The sequence below is a fragment of the Orcinus orca genome, chromosome 14, assembly GCF_937001465.1.
Source record: "Orcinus orca chromosome 14, mOrcOrc1.1, whole genome shotgun sequence".
NCBI classification, from domain to species: domain Eukaryota; kingdom Metazoa; phylum Chordata; class Mammalia; order Artiodactyla; family Delphinidae; genus Orcinus; species Orcinus orca.
This window is the reverse complement of record NC_064572.1, coordinates 84,281,706-84,298,777: the sequence shown is the minus strand read 5'-3', so window position 1 is coordinate 84,298,777 and position 17,072 is coordinate 84,281,706. Positions and strand designations below refer to the sequence as shown.

Sequence of the window (17,072 nt, the reverse complement as noted above, 5' to 3'; positions counted from 1 at the left end):
ATAGAAGGAAGGGAGAGAGGACAATGGCCAATTCATTCAATCAGCAAATAAGCGGGACGGTTGTAGGACCTGGGGATTCAGCAGTGACTAGTCAGAAAACAGATCCTACTTGCGTCCTAGTAGGGGAAATGCCACAATCTAACAAGGGAAAGCATAGAAGGGATGTGCAAAGGGAGAACTCATGAAAACACAGATATAACTGGCTGTGAGGAGAGCCCGTGTCAAAGACAACAGCACTGATTCAAGACTGGCTGTTGGAGAAGATGAACAGAAACTGACAGGTCAAGACGAAGTTCTTAAATCCACAATCCCAGGGTCAGATAGTCTAGATAATCGCTTTTTCAAAGAAAGGCATTTGCTAGTTTTAACGATACACCTAGGGAAAAGCGATATAATGGAGAAAAGAGGTCAAGATTAACACAGTCTAACTCTGCCACCTAGTGTCAAGGTTTGTGCTAATTCTCTGAGGGAAAGTGAGCATCTCACAACCTCGCTTAGGGTTGGGGTCTGAAGGCCTCGCTGCTGGCTCTGCAATGCCAGGCAACCGTCCAGGTGAGTTCCCGGGCCAGACAGCACTCAGGCCTCTGGGGAAAACATAACAACACAGAGACACACAGGTTGGAGGCCAGTGGACATGGCTGATCACCCAGCAAAGGAGAAGTGGAGACACAACGGAGCACCCAGGACAGCCCCACCTAACCTGCCCAAGCATGGTTTGTGGTGCAAGAGAAACACGGTAAATAAAATACCTTTTTCTCTCTCCACAGATATACTTGTTATATCATCATTCATGCTTTTGGGTGGAAACTACTTACCAGAGAATAACACATGACATGACATGATTAAAATAATATTTCAAGTAGTCGGACCAGGAATTATTTTCATGTGGCAACTACATTTCAGGTAAATGCATGTTTTCTTTTCTACGTACAAAGAATCGTTCATCAAATCGCAGGGATACCATGGTTCAGCTAACAGTTGAAGCCTGCGTATATACCCTCACATCAGCACCCTTACCACAACGCCACCTGGAGAAAAGTCCAGCAAAGCGCTGCAACTGTCCCCTGACTGCAGCGGTGCCGGGATGCCGGCTGTGATATTGCCCTACAGTTTTCCGTAATGTTACCACTGGGGAAAATGGTAAAAGGTACATGGGATTTCTCTGTATTATTTCTTACAGCCAGATGTGAAGCTACAATTATGTCAAAATTAAAAGTTTAATATAAAACCGTATCTGCAACTCATTTCTGGTCTTCTTCCTAAAACACAAAGTCATTTTGCAAGCAGTAAAGCTGTCAAAGGAAGAAATAAGGATTGAAGTGAAGGTTAAGGAAAAAAAAAATGACTTCTTGATTATTCCTGTTGCATTCATTTATTTATCAACACAACAAATATTTTGAGGGCCTCCTATGTGCTGACACTGTCTTGGAGCTGGGGAAAGAGCCTTAAGCAAGCAGGAATCTTACCTGCTTCTCGTGGAGTTTAGATGCTGGTAGGGAGACAGACAATGAACAGTAAACAGTAAAATGACTCTGGCAGAGCTAGGTTTCACAACGCAAATGAAACGAGGTCATGGCAGAGAGGACAGCTGGGTGGAAGAATGGCTACTTCAGGTGGCCTTTTGAGGAGGGGCCAGTATTTGATATAATATGTGCATGGTGTAAAGGAACCAGCTGTATAAAAATAGAAGGAAGTGCATTCAAGGAAAAGGCAAAAAAGACAGGTTCTGATGGAGGCTGAGAGAGGTAGCAGGTTGGTTGGAAAGAGTTAACAAGGGAACAACTTCCCGAGGTCCTGTGAACAGAACAGCCTGAGGGGAACCTCATCTGATTTCATCCAACTCAGCTTTGATTCTGTCTCTACATTTTGGATTTTTTAAATATACCATTAGAATATTTCAGAAGCCTAAGGGGCTCTCAAAGGTCTAGGAGGTTTAATTTCAAAGTGACTGCTCACCCTTATTTTCCAAAATTCATCACTCATGAAAAGAATGAATGCAAATGATGCTGACTCATTCCTTCAATTTCAAAATGAGTCTTCTTGGAGACAATAGAAACCATTCCAGCTAATCAAGAAATCAAAGCAAAGTGTTAAGCAGTTCAACATTGCACCTACGTATAAATGATACCATAAGTGTGCATTCTGGGGTCTTCTTCTTCGATAGAAAACCTGAACCACTGCTCCTGAGGTCCCTGCCGCTTGACTTTCTTCTCCAGATCCCAGTATAATTCAATGCTGTGATGAGTCACTTTGCCCACAACAGGTGGATGAGGCTTTGAGGATGGTGTGATTTCTAAAAAGATAAAAATTTAAAAATTAAAGATACAGTATTTCAGGACTCTATTTCCATAAGGAAGAGAGATCAGCTGAGTGCATTAGAGCTACTTGAAAATCAAACTGTGTTTTCCTATACGTCAGGCACACATGTGAGTATTCCTCCCTGTGGCTTGAAGAACATCAGAAAAGCACGAGTGATAGAAAATTTGGGTGATGCAGTGAGTTACCACATTCGTCAACGAGCAGATTGTACCATACCCATTGACATCATACTTCACTCATGGACCCTTCCAAAAGGTTACTTAACTTATGGAACTAATTAGATTTTTCTTTGAGCTGATGAAACACAGTTTGCTGCTATCATCCTTCAGTGATCTGGCTGGTAAACAAAGCCAATAGACAAATGATATTGCTGGTCCAAATATTTGTAATACAGATGACAAAGTGTTGATATCTGTTCTATATAAACAGCTCTTACAAACTAACCAAGGAAAAACCCAAAGGCTAATAATATCAACCAGGCAAAAGACGAGCAGTAGACAGCACAGCAAAAATAACCAACATAATGTCCAAAAAAGGCATTTATATTCCCTAGTGACTGCAGAAAATGATGATAATTGGATATAACTTTATATACTGTCAGACACTTAAAAAGAGATGTAACTATTAGAAGTGACAGTGTCAGGAGAGGACACTCATGCATTGGTGGTGGGGAAATATGAATTCTAGCCTTTTTAGAAAGCAATCTGGCAGCATCAATTAAAATTAAAAATACATATGCCCTCCTCTCCAATCATGCCACTCTTGGTAAACTCTCCTGCCGAAATCTGAACACACAGGGACATATATACGAGGACATTAACTATTAAAGTTTTTTAGCCATTAACAGTGAATAGGAGATGACCCATTAATAAGAGAATAGTCAAATAAATGATGATATGTCCATAGCATGGAATATTACACAGGCTTTAAAAATAAATTAGTTCTATGCTAGATACCTTGAGAGGATTTCCAGAAGGTATTGTTGAGGGAGAAATCAAGATGCGGGGAAAAATACAGGATACAGGATATCCCATTTCTGTAAAAGATGGCAGGGGGCACAGCACACACCGAGCTGTTCTGCATCCAGTTGTTCTGTCTCGTGTTAGTTTTGTCTCCCTTGCTAGATTTTAAATTCCTTGAGGACTGGGTCCATGACTTAACACTTCTTTTAAAACCTCTCTCTGTCCCTCAGGGTCTTTTAGGCCTCAAAAATGTTATTGATATCTGGAGAGAACGCTAATTAGAAAAGATACGTGTACCCAATGTTCACTGCAGCACTATTCACAATAGCCAAGACATGGAAGCAACCTAAATGTCCATCGACAGATGAATGGATAAAGAAGATGTGGCGTATACAGACACACACACACACACACACACACACACACACACACACTGGAATATTACTCAGCCATTAAAAGGAATGAAATAGTGCTACATGCAGCAACATGGATAGAACTAGAGATTACCATAATAAGTGAAAAAAATCAAAGATAAGTATCATATGATATCACTTTTATGTGGAATCTAAAAAAACGATACAGGTGAACTTGTTTACAAAACAGAAATAGACTCAGACGTGGAAAACAAGCTTATGGTTACCAAAGGGGGTAGAGGTGGGGAGGAGAAATAAATTGGGAGTTTGGGATGAACAGATACACACTGCTATATATAAAATGGGTGAACAACAAGGATCTACTGTATAGCACAGGGAACTATATCTGTGGAAAAAATCTGAAAAAGACTATATGTACGTATTTATATATGTATAACTGAATCACTTTGCTGTATACTTGAAACACAACATTGTAAATCAATTTTTTTCTAAATGTCATTGCTTTACCACTTTTGCAGCTGACTCCCACCGACCCTGGGCCCTCCTGCAGTGCAGCCCCAGTGCAGACTAGGCTGCCCTGAGCTTGCCGGCCCCAGGCCAGGAGGAGAGATAACCACCAAGTTCCCTTACGTTCAGATCCCAGAGATACACACTAGCAGACAGCCTGCTGGCTCATTCTTTCCAACTTTATTTTGTTGATATTTATTGAAAGCATGGCTTAATGGAATTGGAGAAACCTGGGTTTGAATACATGCTCTGAAACCCAGTCGAAAACACCTCACAGTGTTGTTGTTGTTGTTTTTTTTGCGGTACGCGGGCCTCTTACTGCTGTGGCCCCTCCCACTGCAGAGCACAGGCTCCAGACGCGCAGGCTCAGCGGCCACGGCCCACGGACCCAGCCGCTCCGCGGCACGTGGGATCCTCCCGAACCGGGGCACGAACCCGCGTCCCCTGCATCAGCAGGCGGACTCTCAACCACTGCGCCACCAGGGAAGCCCCCTCACAGTGTTTTGTGATAAATAAATAACATATATGAAGTATCTAAATCAGTTATGGAATATTTCAGGCAATGGTATCCTACACAGCAGCTAAAAGGAAGTAGTTCCACACTCAAACCTCAAATGAGTACGTAAAAAACACAGGTTCAAAGGATGCACTACGTTATTATACTGCTTACGTAAACTTTTATAGAACATACAACACTATATATTATTTATGAATACATAGGTATGTAGTCTAAGTTAAAAACACTGATGGGGAGAATGCACGCCGCCAGGATAGAGTTCTCTCGCAAAAGTCAGGGAAAGGATGAGGTATGGTCAGGTAGGGAAGGTGACTTACCACTATATTTGTAAGGTTTCATGCCATTAAGAATTTAAGGCATTTATGGCAAAATTTTAACATTTGAAACCTATGTGGTACATTGGGGTATATGCTGATTTTCAATTATTTTCGTATGTTTGCAATATTGATTTTTAAGAAATAACTATAAAAATAAATGCTATACATTGCTCTTATGGAGCTGTTGGTTTTCTTAGTGAAACCTATTTCAGTGTTCTAAGTACTAATTAACGCCATGGGGAGAGGAATTAATGATCATATACCACGTGTCAGACATGGGTCTTTCAACATGACTCATCTCATTTTGTCCCAGCAGCTCTGGCTGGGGAACATAATGGTGACTCACACCCTTACATTATGACACTGTCGCTGAGCAACTCTTTTCTTTCTCTTTCAGAGCCCCCTAAAACCATTCAAAGACCAGGACTGGTAGACTGTCATGGATTACCCTCAATATAAGTAGCTGAGTAAAATTTCTATTCCAAAGACATCTAGCTTAGAAAACTCGGATTAACATATACACACTACTATACAGTATATAAAACAGAGAACCAACAAGGACCTACTGTATAGCACAAGGTACTATGCCCAATATTTTGTAATAAGCTATAAGGGAAGTGAAACTGAAGAAGAATATATATTATATATTATATATATTATATATATTATATATGTACACACACGTATAACTGAATTGCTGTGCTGTACACCTGAAACTAACATGATATTGTAAATCAACTATACTTCACTTTTATAAAAGAGAAAAATAACAATCCCATTATAAATTAAGATATGTAAGAAATTCTAAACGAATGCCAACTCTCCAAAGGGGCCAACCAAATGGTTCACCACAAATTTACATGAGGAATAAAAAGATACTATTCCCAGTTACGCACGTGTCTCTCATGCCTTTTGCTCTTTACCAATCATTGATACAGGCACATAGCCTGAGACCTCTACCTGTTAGCTTGGCACTGGCCACAGATGGTCCACCGCCAGCTGCAGGCTCAGGACAGAGTCAGAGCCCTCCCTGCTAGTCGTCACCCCCTCCAGATCTGGTACGCCGGAAAAGTGGTGGTGTCTAGAAGGTTGATTTATTGTTACTCACTTTTAAGGAGTGATCCAAGCTTCTCAGACCCACAGCCTCTCCGAGGCTCAGCACCCATGAATGAAAACTGACTGAAGGCACGGCCGTCACAGCACGGACTTGGCTGACCCCGAGACACCACTTTGCACCACTTTACTCGCCCAGACCCCGAAGGTCAGTGCGCTGACCAGCAATGATGTTCTGCGTCTTCTTTACTTTGAAGCACAGCTTATCAAGATGCAGTTCCCCAGCTAGGCAAGAGCAGCTTTGGGCAGAAAACTATTAACGCCACACAGGACCCAGAGGGTCAGCCCATGAGTGAATGTCCCCATCAGGTGAGAGCTGTTGGCTTTCTAGGTGGCCAGAAAATAGGGGATGAAAGCAAACTTGTTTTGTTTTGGTTTTCAGCCAACCTAGAGTCATTTGACAGGTGTGTTTTAACTCTTACAGCGTTGTGCCCATACACTGCAGCTTGTGTTTTCTCTTTGATAAAAATTCTGGTATTTTTGTCATGACCAGCTAATACACGTATTTGAGGATGTTAGTTTTAGGATGGATTCTAAAATAAACATAGGAACAGGTCACTAGCCAAAGTGCAAACATCACTGTGCCAAGGGAAGAGAGGCCCTGACAGAAACGACAAGTCCCGGGTCAGCTCCGAGCCTCCAGGAGAGCTGACAGAAACGACAAGTAACAGGCCCACTCCTGGGAGGAGAACAGCAATGACTACAGTACAAGTTATGTGGCACTCACTTTCTGACAGGCGCCATCATGGATGCTTTATTCATTCATTTAATTTCCACTACAACTCTATAAGGATTTTTATCATCTCCATTATAAAAAATCTCAGACACAGAGAGTTTAAGTAACTTGCGCAAGGTCACAGCGCAGTACCTGGCAGAACCAGGGTTAAAACACAGGCTGCCTCTCAGCAACAGAGATGCCACATGCAGACGTGGAGTGAAAAATCTACTACTGGTTAGAGCTCCAGATTTCCTCCAGCCACTCATCTTAAATCAGGTTTGACCTGTGAACCCGCTTGAACCCCAAGCATATTTTTAAATGACCAAGAGAACTTAACGAGAGAAAGGGAAGACAGTGAAAGCCAGGTGATTGTTTGAATGAATGAAGTGTGGGGATGTCCGAGCAGGACGAGGGAGCGAGGGCAGCGGGGTCAGGAGGCTGCTTGTCTTCAGGGACTCGGTCCATAAAAAGGAAGATAAGATGGTCTAGGAGGACCACAGGAGGCCAAGAAGCAGACAGATTTGGCCACATTCACCTTGACACTGTGAAGTGGGTAGGAAGCCAGACAGGTGCCTCTTTATGTTCAGCATGGAATGCAGAGGAGGAAAGGTCCTCAAATGTGGGTAAAACAATGAGAGAGAGAACTCATTGATAATCTGAGAAGAGTGTTTGTACCAGGGCAAGGAACAGGGACTGTATCAGGAAAGTATGCTAAATGGAGTTTACTACCAGCACATGAACAAATTCCTCTATTTTAAATGTTATCATCCTCAAGTTTCACTGTGAAGCTAGAATTGCAAGGGGAGGTAAGTATATCTAGGAGGACAGCCCTGACTCACTCTACTCTGGGATGAACCTACTGGCTGTTTGACAAGTAATAATACATCTTTCCTAAAATGACTACAATCAACATTTTGAAAAACTCAAAAGCTCACCTTTTTTCTATTTCTTTGTTTAACCAGGATGTTTATATCCACATTTGTATTTATATTTATCTAAGTAGAAACACTATTTTGGGAATTGTTTTCATAAGTTTTATAAAATATATATACAACATACCCACAAACACATATTCGTAGACACAATTTAGATTTATATAAAAGTTTTAGAACTCTATTTTTTCCTGATTATAAGTATCAGATCTTTTAAAAGGTGCTTTTGCTTATTTAAGTCTCATGACCAGTATCCACATTTAGCCAATCACATAATCTTATGTCAAACTCAGGCTTAAAGTTTATTTGAACTTTTCTAAAGATTACTGACAAAAAAGCGGGGGGGGGGGGGGTCTTACTTTCAATTTCGCATCTTTACTTTAAACAACTGATAGGCTCTTTCCATCATGGCAGATTTTTTTAACCTTAAAAGTTTTTCATTTCATTTCATTTGTTGAGACGTGGATGGATCTAGAGACTGTCATACAGAGTGAAGTAAGTCAGAAAGAGAGAAACAAATATCATATATTAACGCATATATGTGGAACCTAGAAAAATGGTACAGATGAACTGGTTTGCAGGGCAGAAATTGAGACACAGATGTAGAGCACAAACGTATGGACACCAAGGGGGGAAGCGGGGGTGGGGGGTGGGGCACATGAATTGGGAGATTGGGGTTGACATGTATACACTGATGTGTATAAAATGGATGACTAATAACCTGCTGTATAAAAAATAAAATAAAATTCAAAAATTTAAATAAATTAAAAAAAGAAGTTTTTCAACAGAGGACAGTGGTTGCCAGGGGCTGGTGGGAGTGGGTGGGAGCGGGGCGGGCGGGATGTATAATGGGTGAAGGGGGTCAAAAGTTACAAACTTCCAGCTATAAAATAATTGTCACGGGGATGTAACCTACAGCATGGTGACTATAGTTAATATTGCACATTTGAAAGCCGCTAAAAGTAGATCTTAAAAGTCCTCATCACAAGAAAAAAAGGGAAAAACGCTTATAACTGTATGGTGATGGATGTTACCTAGACTTATCATGGTGATCATTTTGCTATGTATAAAAATGTCGAATCAAGTTGTACACCTGGTGTCAATTATTCCTAAATAAAATAAATATAGATATATACTAAAAAAAAGTTTTCCAAAAAAATGAAAAAAGAAAGAAACAGCAAAAAAACTACCAGGCTGATCTTAAAAGGACAATTATATGAGAATTTACGTACGTGTTGTGTACTATAAAAGCGTTTTGTAAGAAAGTGCTTGTGCAAATCTGACAAAACAATTTTATGCCCCTCTTGCCAGTTGTCAAGTAACAAATAATATGAAAATGAAATATAGAGGGCTTCGTACACTGTCACCTCTCAGTCCCTACGGTTACGAAAATGGCATAAAACGTGGCTCTCCAGTGCACCAGAAATCCATTTTTAAAAGCTATCATTTACAAATTATAGGTTTAAACACAGAAAACTATAAAGTTTAAATAAACCACTGAACAATATTAGGCCTTATTCTAAAATTTTAAATATGTAGGTTGTAATAATGTAACAGAAATGTGCCAGCCCCGTAGGAGGAAACTGAAAAGGTGAGTAAAAACATTACTCAGTATCTTAATGATAGGCAGCTGAACACATTTTAAGAGCTACAGAGAATTTGTGATCATGATCTGTATTGGAATTAGCAATTCTGATTAGTATCATGAAAAGCAGGGACTGATGAAGAGAGAAAGCAAACATGAGTATGTTCATCATAAACGTGCAATACCGTAAAAGCAGAATGGTAGATTCCCGGCCCTTCCAAAGACACGTGCAAATTTACTGAGGTCAAATTTCATTGACAAGGGACATCTGCAGCCTGGCCTCTGGTAGCAGATGGTCTACAATCAGGATGACAGCACACTGAGGGAACGCTATATAAAGAACAGTGGTGGCGGCCACCTCAGTGCAATTCATCATAGCTTGACCACGCATTTATAGCAGCCATAAATCAAGAACATATTCCAGATAAATAAGACGTGGAGATCATAATCATTAAAAGTGTCAAAGAATATGTTTGCCGTGAATACATATTAAAGAAGGACTTTTTCAATCAAATATCACAATACCTGCATAGTAATGACAGTTTCTCCTTTCACTTAAAAATGAAATATGACAGTTAAAATGAGTTTCATTCCACCAAACTATTATACTGCTGTCATAAAATGAATCCTATAAAACCCTTATAGATGAAAGGACCAAGGACAGAAGTAAATAATTTTAAAATTTATAAATGATAACTACCAGTAACCACAATTAAGAAAATGCTTGAAGTTTCTATTAACTTTAAAAGGGGGGAGGACTCCTCTAGTGGCACAGTGGTTAAGAATCCGCCTGCCAATGCAGGGGAAACGGGTTCAATCCCTGGTCCGGGAAGATCCCACACGCCGCGGAGCAACTAAGCCCGTGCGCCACAACTACTGAAGCCTGCACTCTAGAGCCCACGAGCCACAACTACTGAGCCCGTGTGCCACAACTACTGAAGCCCGTGCACCTAGAGCCCGTGCTCTGTAATGAGAAGCCACCGCAACGAGAAGCCTGCGCACCGCAACAGAGTAGCCCCCGCTCACCGCAACTAGAGAAAGCCCGCGCAGCAACAAAGACCCAACGCAGCCAAAAATAAATACTTAAAAAATAAAAGGGGGGAAATAACTGTGAGGTGTCATTTTATTTATAAAATTGGATGACAAACATGTAATGGTAATATCTTATGCTGTTTAAGATTGTGATAAAACTGGCTTGCTTAGAGTTTGTGGATAGCACCATATATCAAACAATCCTTTACTAAAGCAATTTGGCCATATTCAAAACAATGATTATGAAAATATCCCACCTGGTGACCCCGCTCCTAGAAACATGTCCAAAGAAAATAATTCAAAACCAAAAAATAAACTTAAAAGCTAAAATGTTTTTATTATGTATACTTTTACTTATTAAAAAATTTCAAACATATAAAAAAGTAGAAACAATAGTATCGTGAATCCCCTTGTACTTTACACCCAGCTTCATCAATTATCAGCATGATTATGGCTGATAATCATCTTATTTCATCTATGCTTCCACTTACCTCCATCCGTCCCTCAAACGTGGATTATTTAATAGCTAAAAGTTTTTATTGAAGTACAGTTAATTTACAGTGTTGTGTTAACTTCAGGTGTACAGCAAATTGATTCCATTATATATATATTCTTTTTTAGATTATTTTCCCTTATAGGTTATTACAAGATACTGAGTATAGGTCTCTGTGCTATACAGTAGGTCCTTGTTGTTTATCTATTTTATATATAATAGTGTGTTTTTTGTTTTGTTTTGTTTGCGGTATGCGGGCCTCTCACTGTTGTGGCCTCTCCCATTGCAGAGCACAGGTTCCGGATGCGCAGGCTCAGCGGCCATGGCTCACGGGCCCAGCCACTCCGCGACATGTGGAATCTTCCCGGACCGGGGCACGAACCCATGTCCCCTGCATCGGCAGGCGGACTCTCAACCACTGCGCCACCAGGGAAGCCCAGTAGTGTGTATATTTTAATCCCAAACTCCTAATTTATTCCCTCTCCCCCACTATCCCCTTTGGTAACCATAAATTTGTTTTCTATGTCTGTGAGTCCATTTCTGTTTTACAAATAAGTTCATTTGTATCCTTTTTTTAGATTCTACATATAAGTAATATCATAAGATATTTCTTTCTTCATTTTATATGCTAATCTCTAGGTCCATCCATGTTGCCACAAATGACATTATTTCATTTTTTATGGCTGAGTAATATTCCATTGTATATATGTACCACATTGACTTTATCCATTCATCTGTTGATGGACATTTAAGTTGCTTCCATGTCTTGCCTATTGTAAATAGTGCTGTTTTAATCGCTAAATTTTAATTAGCCTTCACTTTGTATCAGACTGTGTCCTCAGCAATTTACATATATTTTATCATTTAATCTTCATAGCGACCTTAGGAAGCACTTGAATTTCCTCCATTTTAGAGATGGACCATAGATACACGAAGGTCACACAGCCTTCCAGGGAGGGCATCCAGGAATCAGCGGAACAAGGATTTGAACCCAGGCAATATGACTCCAGAACCATGCCCTCAAGCTCTCTACATGCAATCTACTACATGCCTGTGTTTAAGTACATAGATACATAAATGATAACATAAAATAAAAACCAAGAGAATCACTTTAGCATCATTGATAGCAATAAAAACTGCAAACAATATAAATGTCTAAGAATATAGAATCTGTTATATACACTGTAGTACATCATTTAAATGCAGAAATATTTAGCCACTAAAAAGCTACATGGAATATATACTAGTGTAAGTACGTTTGATATGCTGAGGGAGGAATACAGATTTGCACAGACACTGATTATAATGATAAAATCTACAGATGCATATGGACAGAAGAACTGAAAAAAATTTAGAAAAATGAAATACAGTTTGAGTGGTAGAATTATGGCTCGTTTTTTGGTAAATTTTAATGTTGTAATAGCATTGAATAAGAAAACTGGAATTACGCATTTTCACTTATTCTTAATGAAAACAAAATTCAGCCAAGATAAACTAGCAGTCTAGATTCTTCCTCCCTGAGCTTGTTTGTATATAACCGAAACAAGTCTGATAAAAGTAAACCAAGAATTAAGTCAATGTGGGTGCTTCATACATGAGACATTTCAATTACCCTCTGGTTCAATTTATTGACCATTTTGGTGTCAAGCAGATATTCTACATCACATTTATTTCCAAGGAGTAAGTTTTCAGCCATTCATTCAGCACGTCGGTGGGACACTGACTCTGTATCCCAAGGGCCCAAGCACCACCAAGGAGGGGGGAAGGGTGCTAAGGGACCAGCAGGGAACCCTGGCACCAAATACAAACCAGAGACGTGCCACTGGGAAAGGGGAGGTGGCAGGTGCAGAGAGGGCCCCTCATCTAATCTGGGGGGTGAGGTGCCCTTAAGTGAGTTTTGAAGGATGAGGGGGATGAGTCTAGCAGAGCCTGTGAGCAGAGAGTACATCATTTGTTGAAAACATTTTAGTTTCCTTAGAAAATTCTCTCATGTTTTTATTCCCAAGCACCCTTATCTTTTAAGAGAAAACAAGATAAAATGCAAACTGCTGGAAGCTGCTTCTCCCAGCCTTGCTAGTAAGCTCTTCAAGGGCAAAAGTCACTTCAGATATCAAAAACCAAACGAAAAAAACTAAACTAACAAGCCAAAGACAAAACCTCCTAGAGTAAAAGAATCGGGAAACACTGCCTCTTGCCCTGACTCCACTACAGATTTTCCTCATCAGGGACACGGGGATAATACCTTCCCACCCTCCCTGTCAGATTTACTGCAAAGAAAAAATAATGTGATTTTAAAAATACTGAAAAGTGAATTGACATGGATAAGGGCTTCACAGATATAAGGCAGTAGTAACAATTTTGAAAATGTTCACCTATTTTATACTTTTTGCTACATGGAAACCCTGCTTGGAATTTTATAGTTTAATAGGTAATAGGCAAAGAAGTGTTCTTCCAAGCTATTTCTTTTGTCTAATTATAATAACTACAGGTTACTGCAGGCTGGCTCAGAGCAGGCACCGTACTGGTCAACAATGTGTCTAACCTCACAACGAGGAAGGGAGAGGAGCTGACCAAGCCTCGAAGAGGTAAAGCAGCTTGTTCAGGTCCTCAAAACCCGCAAGTGAGGAGCAGGGCTGTCAGCCCAGGCCTCTTAACGCAGAGTCTGTGCTCTCAGGCTCAGGCTTTGTGGTATGGAGCCTCAGAGCTCTTCAATGGAAACCAACAATGAATCCCCATGAGACAACAACATCTTCCACCATCAGACAAGCAAAATCAAATTGCTGATTATTTTCTTTTTGACACAGAGCATGTCATTGAAGTTTAAAATGAATTTATAGTGAGAAATGGCAGGATGTGTTAACAGTGGTGATAGGGCATTTTTCACAACACATCTGCTTAGCATACATAGGTTTGTTTTTGTTTTTGCGGTACGCAGGCCTCTCACTGTTGTGGCCTCCCCCGTTGCAGAGCACAGGCTCCGGACGCGCAGGCTCAGTGACCATGGCTCACGGGCCCAGCTGCTCCGCGGCATGTGGGATCTTCCCTGGACCAGGGCACGAACCCGTGTCCCCTGCATCGGCAGGCGGACTCTCAACCACTGCGCCACCAGGGAAGCCCCAGGTTTTTTTTTTTAATTGAAATATAGTTCATTTACAACATTGTGTTATTTTCTGGTGGACAAAGTGATTCAGTTTTATATACATCTTTTTCAGATTCTTTTCCATTATAGTTTATTACAAGATATTGAATAATCGTTCCCTGTGCTATACAGTAGAACCTTGTTGTTTATCTACTTTATACATAGTAGTTTGTATCTGCTAATCCCAAATTCCTAATTTATTCCCTCTCCCCTGCCCCCTTCCCCTTTGGTAATCTTAAATTTGTTCTCTATATCTGAGTTTATTTGTTTTGTAAATAAGTTCATTTGTATATTTTAGATTCCACATATAAACATATAAATCATATCATATATTTGTCTTTCTCAGTCTGACTTACTTCACTTAGTATGATAATCTCTAGGTCCATCCATGTTGCTGCAAATGGCATTATTTCATTCTTTTTTATGGCTGAGTAATATTCCATTGTGTATATATACCATATCTTCTTTATCCATTCATCTGTTGATGGACATTTAGGTTGCTTCCACATCTTGGCTATTATAAATTATGCTGCTATGAACATTGGGGTGCATGTATCTCTTCTAATTGGAGTATTCTCTGGATATATGTGCAGAAGTGGGGTTGCTGGATCATATGGTAGCTCTATTTTCAGTTTTTTAAGGAACCTCCATACTGTTTTCTCCATAGTGGCTGCACCAATTTACATTCCCACCAACAATGTAGGAGGGTTCCCTTTTCTCCACACCCTCTCCAGCAATTATTATTTGTAGACTTTTTGATGATGGGCATTCTGACCAGTGTGAGGTGACACCTCACTGTAATTGTGATTTGCATTTCTCTTATAATTAGCAATGTGGACCATTGTTTCATGTGTCTCTTGGCCATCTGTATGTCTTCTTTGGAGAAAGGTCTATTTAAGTCCTCTGCCCATTTTTTGTTTTTGTTTTTTTGCAGTACGCGGGCCTCTCTGTTGTGGCCTCTCCCGTTGCGGAGCACAGGCTCCGGATGCGCAGGCTCAGCGGCCATGGCTCACAGGCCCAGCTGCTCTGCGGCATGTGGGATCTTCCCGGACCAGGGCAGGAACCCGTGTCCCCTGCATTGGCAGGCGGGCTCTCAACCACTGCGCCACCAGGGAAGCCCCTGCCCATTTTTTGATTGGGTTATTTTTGGAGTGTTTTTGGTCGTTTTGTTTTGTTTTTTTACAGAATACATACATTCTTAAGAAAACCCCACCACTGAAGGGTCCGACCAAGCCACTCAGCAGAAGCAGAATACCAATGTAGCACATGCAATCTCACCAATGATCAGAACAATGCAATTCAAACAGCGAGATTGCACAGTCATCAAACTTACAAAAACTGAAATCTGCCAATGTCAGAGAACAGAAACAGAGGCAACACTCCTAAACTGCCAGTGGAAGCACAAGTTGGGAAATCTCTTTGGAGAGCAACTTGGCAAAGTGAAGTAAAGTTCAGGAAGTGGGAATTCCACTCCCGGCTACAGTCACTGATATACAGGAATACTCATGGAAAGTTTGCAGTTGGGAAAAATTGAAAACCAGCTCAATGGCTGGCATGAGAGGATTGGATGAATTATGAATAAAATCATACACTGCAATACTATATAGCAGTTAAGATTAAAGTTACAATTAAATATATCTACATTAATAAATCGGGGGCAGAGAGGGGTTGAATCACTAAAGCAAGTTGTGAAACGATATGTACAGAATGATACAATTTACCTAAGGCTCAAGAAAACAAACCTATATCAAAAGGAGGGAGAGAGAAAGGAATGAAATGGCAGAAAAATAATTTTATTGGCAACGTTTTGTTTCTTAAGCCGGGTGGTGGCACATGAATATTTATTATATTATTTTATATATGTTATGCCTGAACTATTTAATAAAAGAACAGAACAAGGTACTGCATGCATGGATGTATTTATATCCTACTGTCTTTACTCATCTCCCAAGTAAATGGGTATCCAGGTAACCTGTTCTTCAAAACTACCTTAAAATGTTATATAAAGGTGGTCCAGTTTAAAATTCAGAAATCCTTGAGTTTCAAGTCTAGAACATTTTCTACATTCCAATGACACATTCAATCCAACTAGACTCTAAGCTCCTTGAGGAGACGAGCTGAGGTCCCTTCACTTTCTATCCCCAAAATCATTCAATTAATGTTTGATCCAAGCCAATGTGACATTATTCAAATATTCAAGGGATTTTGTATTACTCCTTAAAATATGTTGCAAATAATTTAACCATGAAAGATTAGTGTCTTAACTGACAATATATAACTTAGAATATTTTATTCTACAGCTGTCAATGCTTATCAATACTTAGACTGCATACTATTTACCAGCAGGTGTGAAAAATAGAAACTTCCAATAAGCAAAGAGAGGTCCTCTAGTGTTTGTCTCATGAGTTCAAAGCATCATGTTGCCCATCTTCTAGTTCACATGGGTCACCCCATAGGATGTGACGCTTTGTCTCTTGACTCAGATGTTTGTCAGTTGCCTTCCAGGCAACCCTATAAAAGCTAACTCAATCCAGCTCGTAACATAAATCGACTATATTGTTATGGACCTCTCTTATTCACACAAATATAATGGAATAAAGCATACTGACACAAAAATCTTTGAAACCCTACAGCTTTTTAGCACATTTTGCAGTTTAAAGAGTGATTACATCAGGGGTTATGGTCTTAAATTTCTCTCAACCGCTGCTTTCCTTCTCTGTTCCCTCTCCCACCTATCTCCCTTTTTCTAACCATTCTCTGTTCTTTGGTTGTCAATATCTTTTTTTGAATGTTACTATGTGGTAGACACCCTGCTCAGTACTGAGAGTATGGGAGGACAAGACGGGCGGGTCCAGTTCTCACTGAGTCTGGTCTTGCAGCTGATGCAAACGTATGACAACAGAACACAAAACAATTCCTACAATTGTGATCATTGCTCTAAAGAAAAAAGACCAAGGTGCCAAGAGACATTTGAGCTGATGCCTCAAAGATGCAGCCCAGAAAGGGCTATGAAGAACATTACAGCAAGAAAAAGGACACATCATTCCACTTAACATTGACAGTA

The 17,072-nt window shown here is 40.2% G+C and overlaps 1 protein-coding gene across 2 annotated transcripts in view; it reads right to left on the bottom strand.

Annotated features, from left to right (window-relative positions):
* The window catches only part of FANK1 (fibronectin type III and ankyrin repeat domains 1), a 117,664-nt gene that overhangs the window by 23,443 nt on the left and 77,149 nt on the right, over positions 1 to 17,072 (bottom strand). For both annotated transcript variants that reach the window (XM_049696761.1, XM_012531603.3), the window contains exon 2: positions 2,116 to 2,293. In XM_049696761.1, the coding sequence (XP_049552718.1) occupies positions 2,116 to 2,293 (178 nt within the window). The remainder of the gene's footprint in view (positions 1 to 2,115; positions 2,294 to 17,072) is intronic.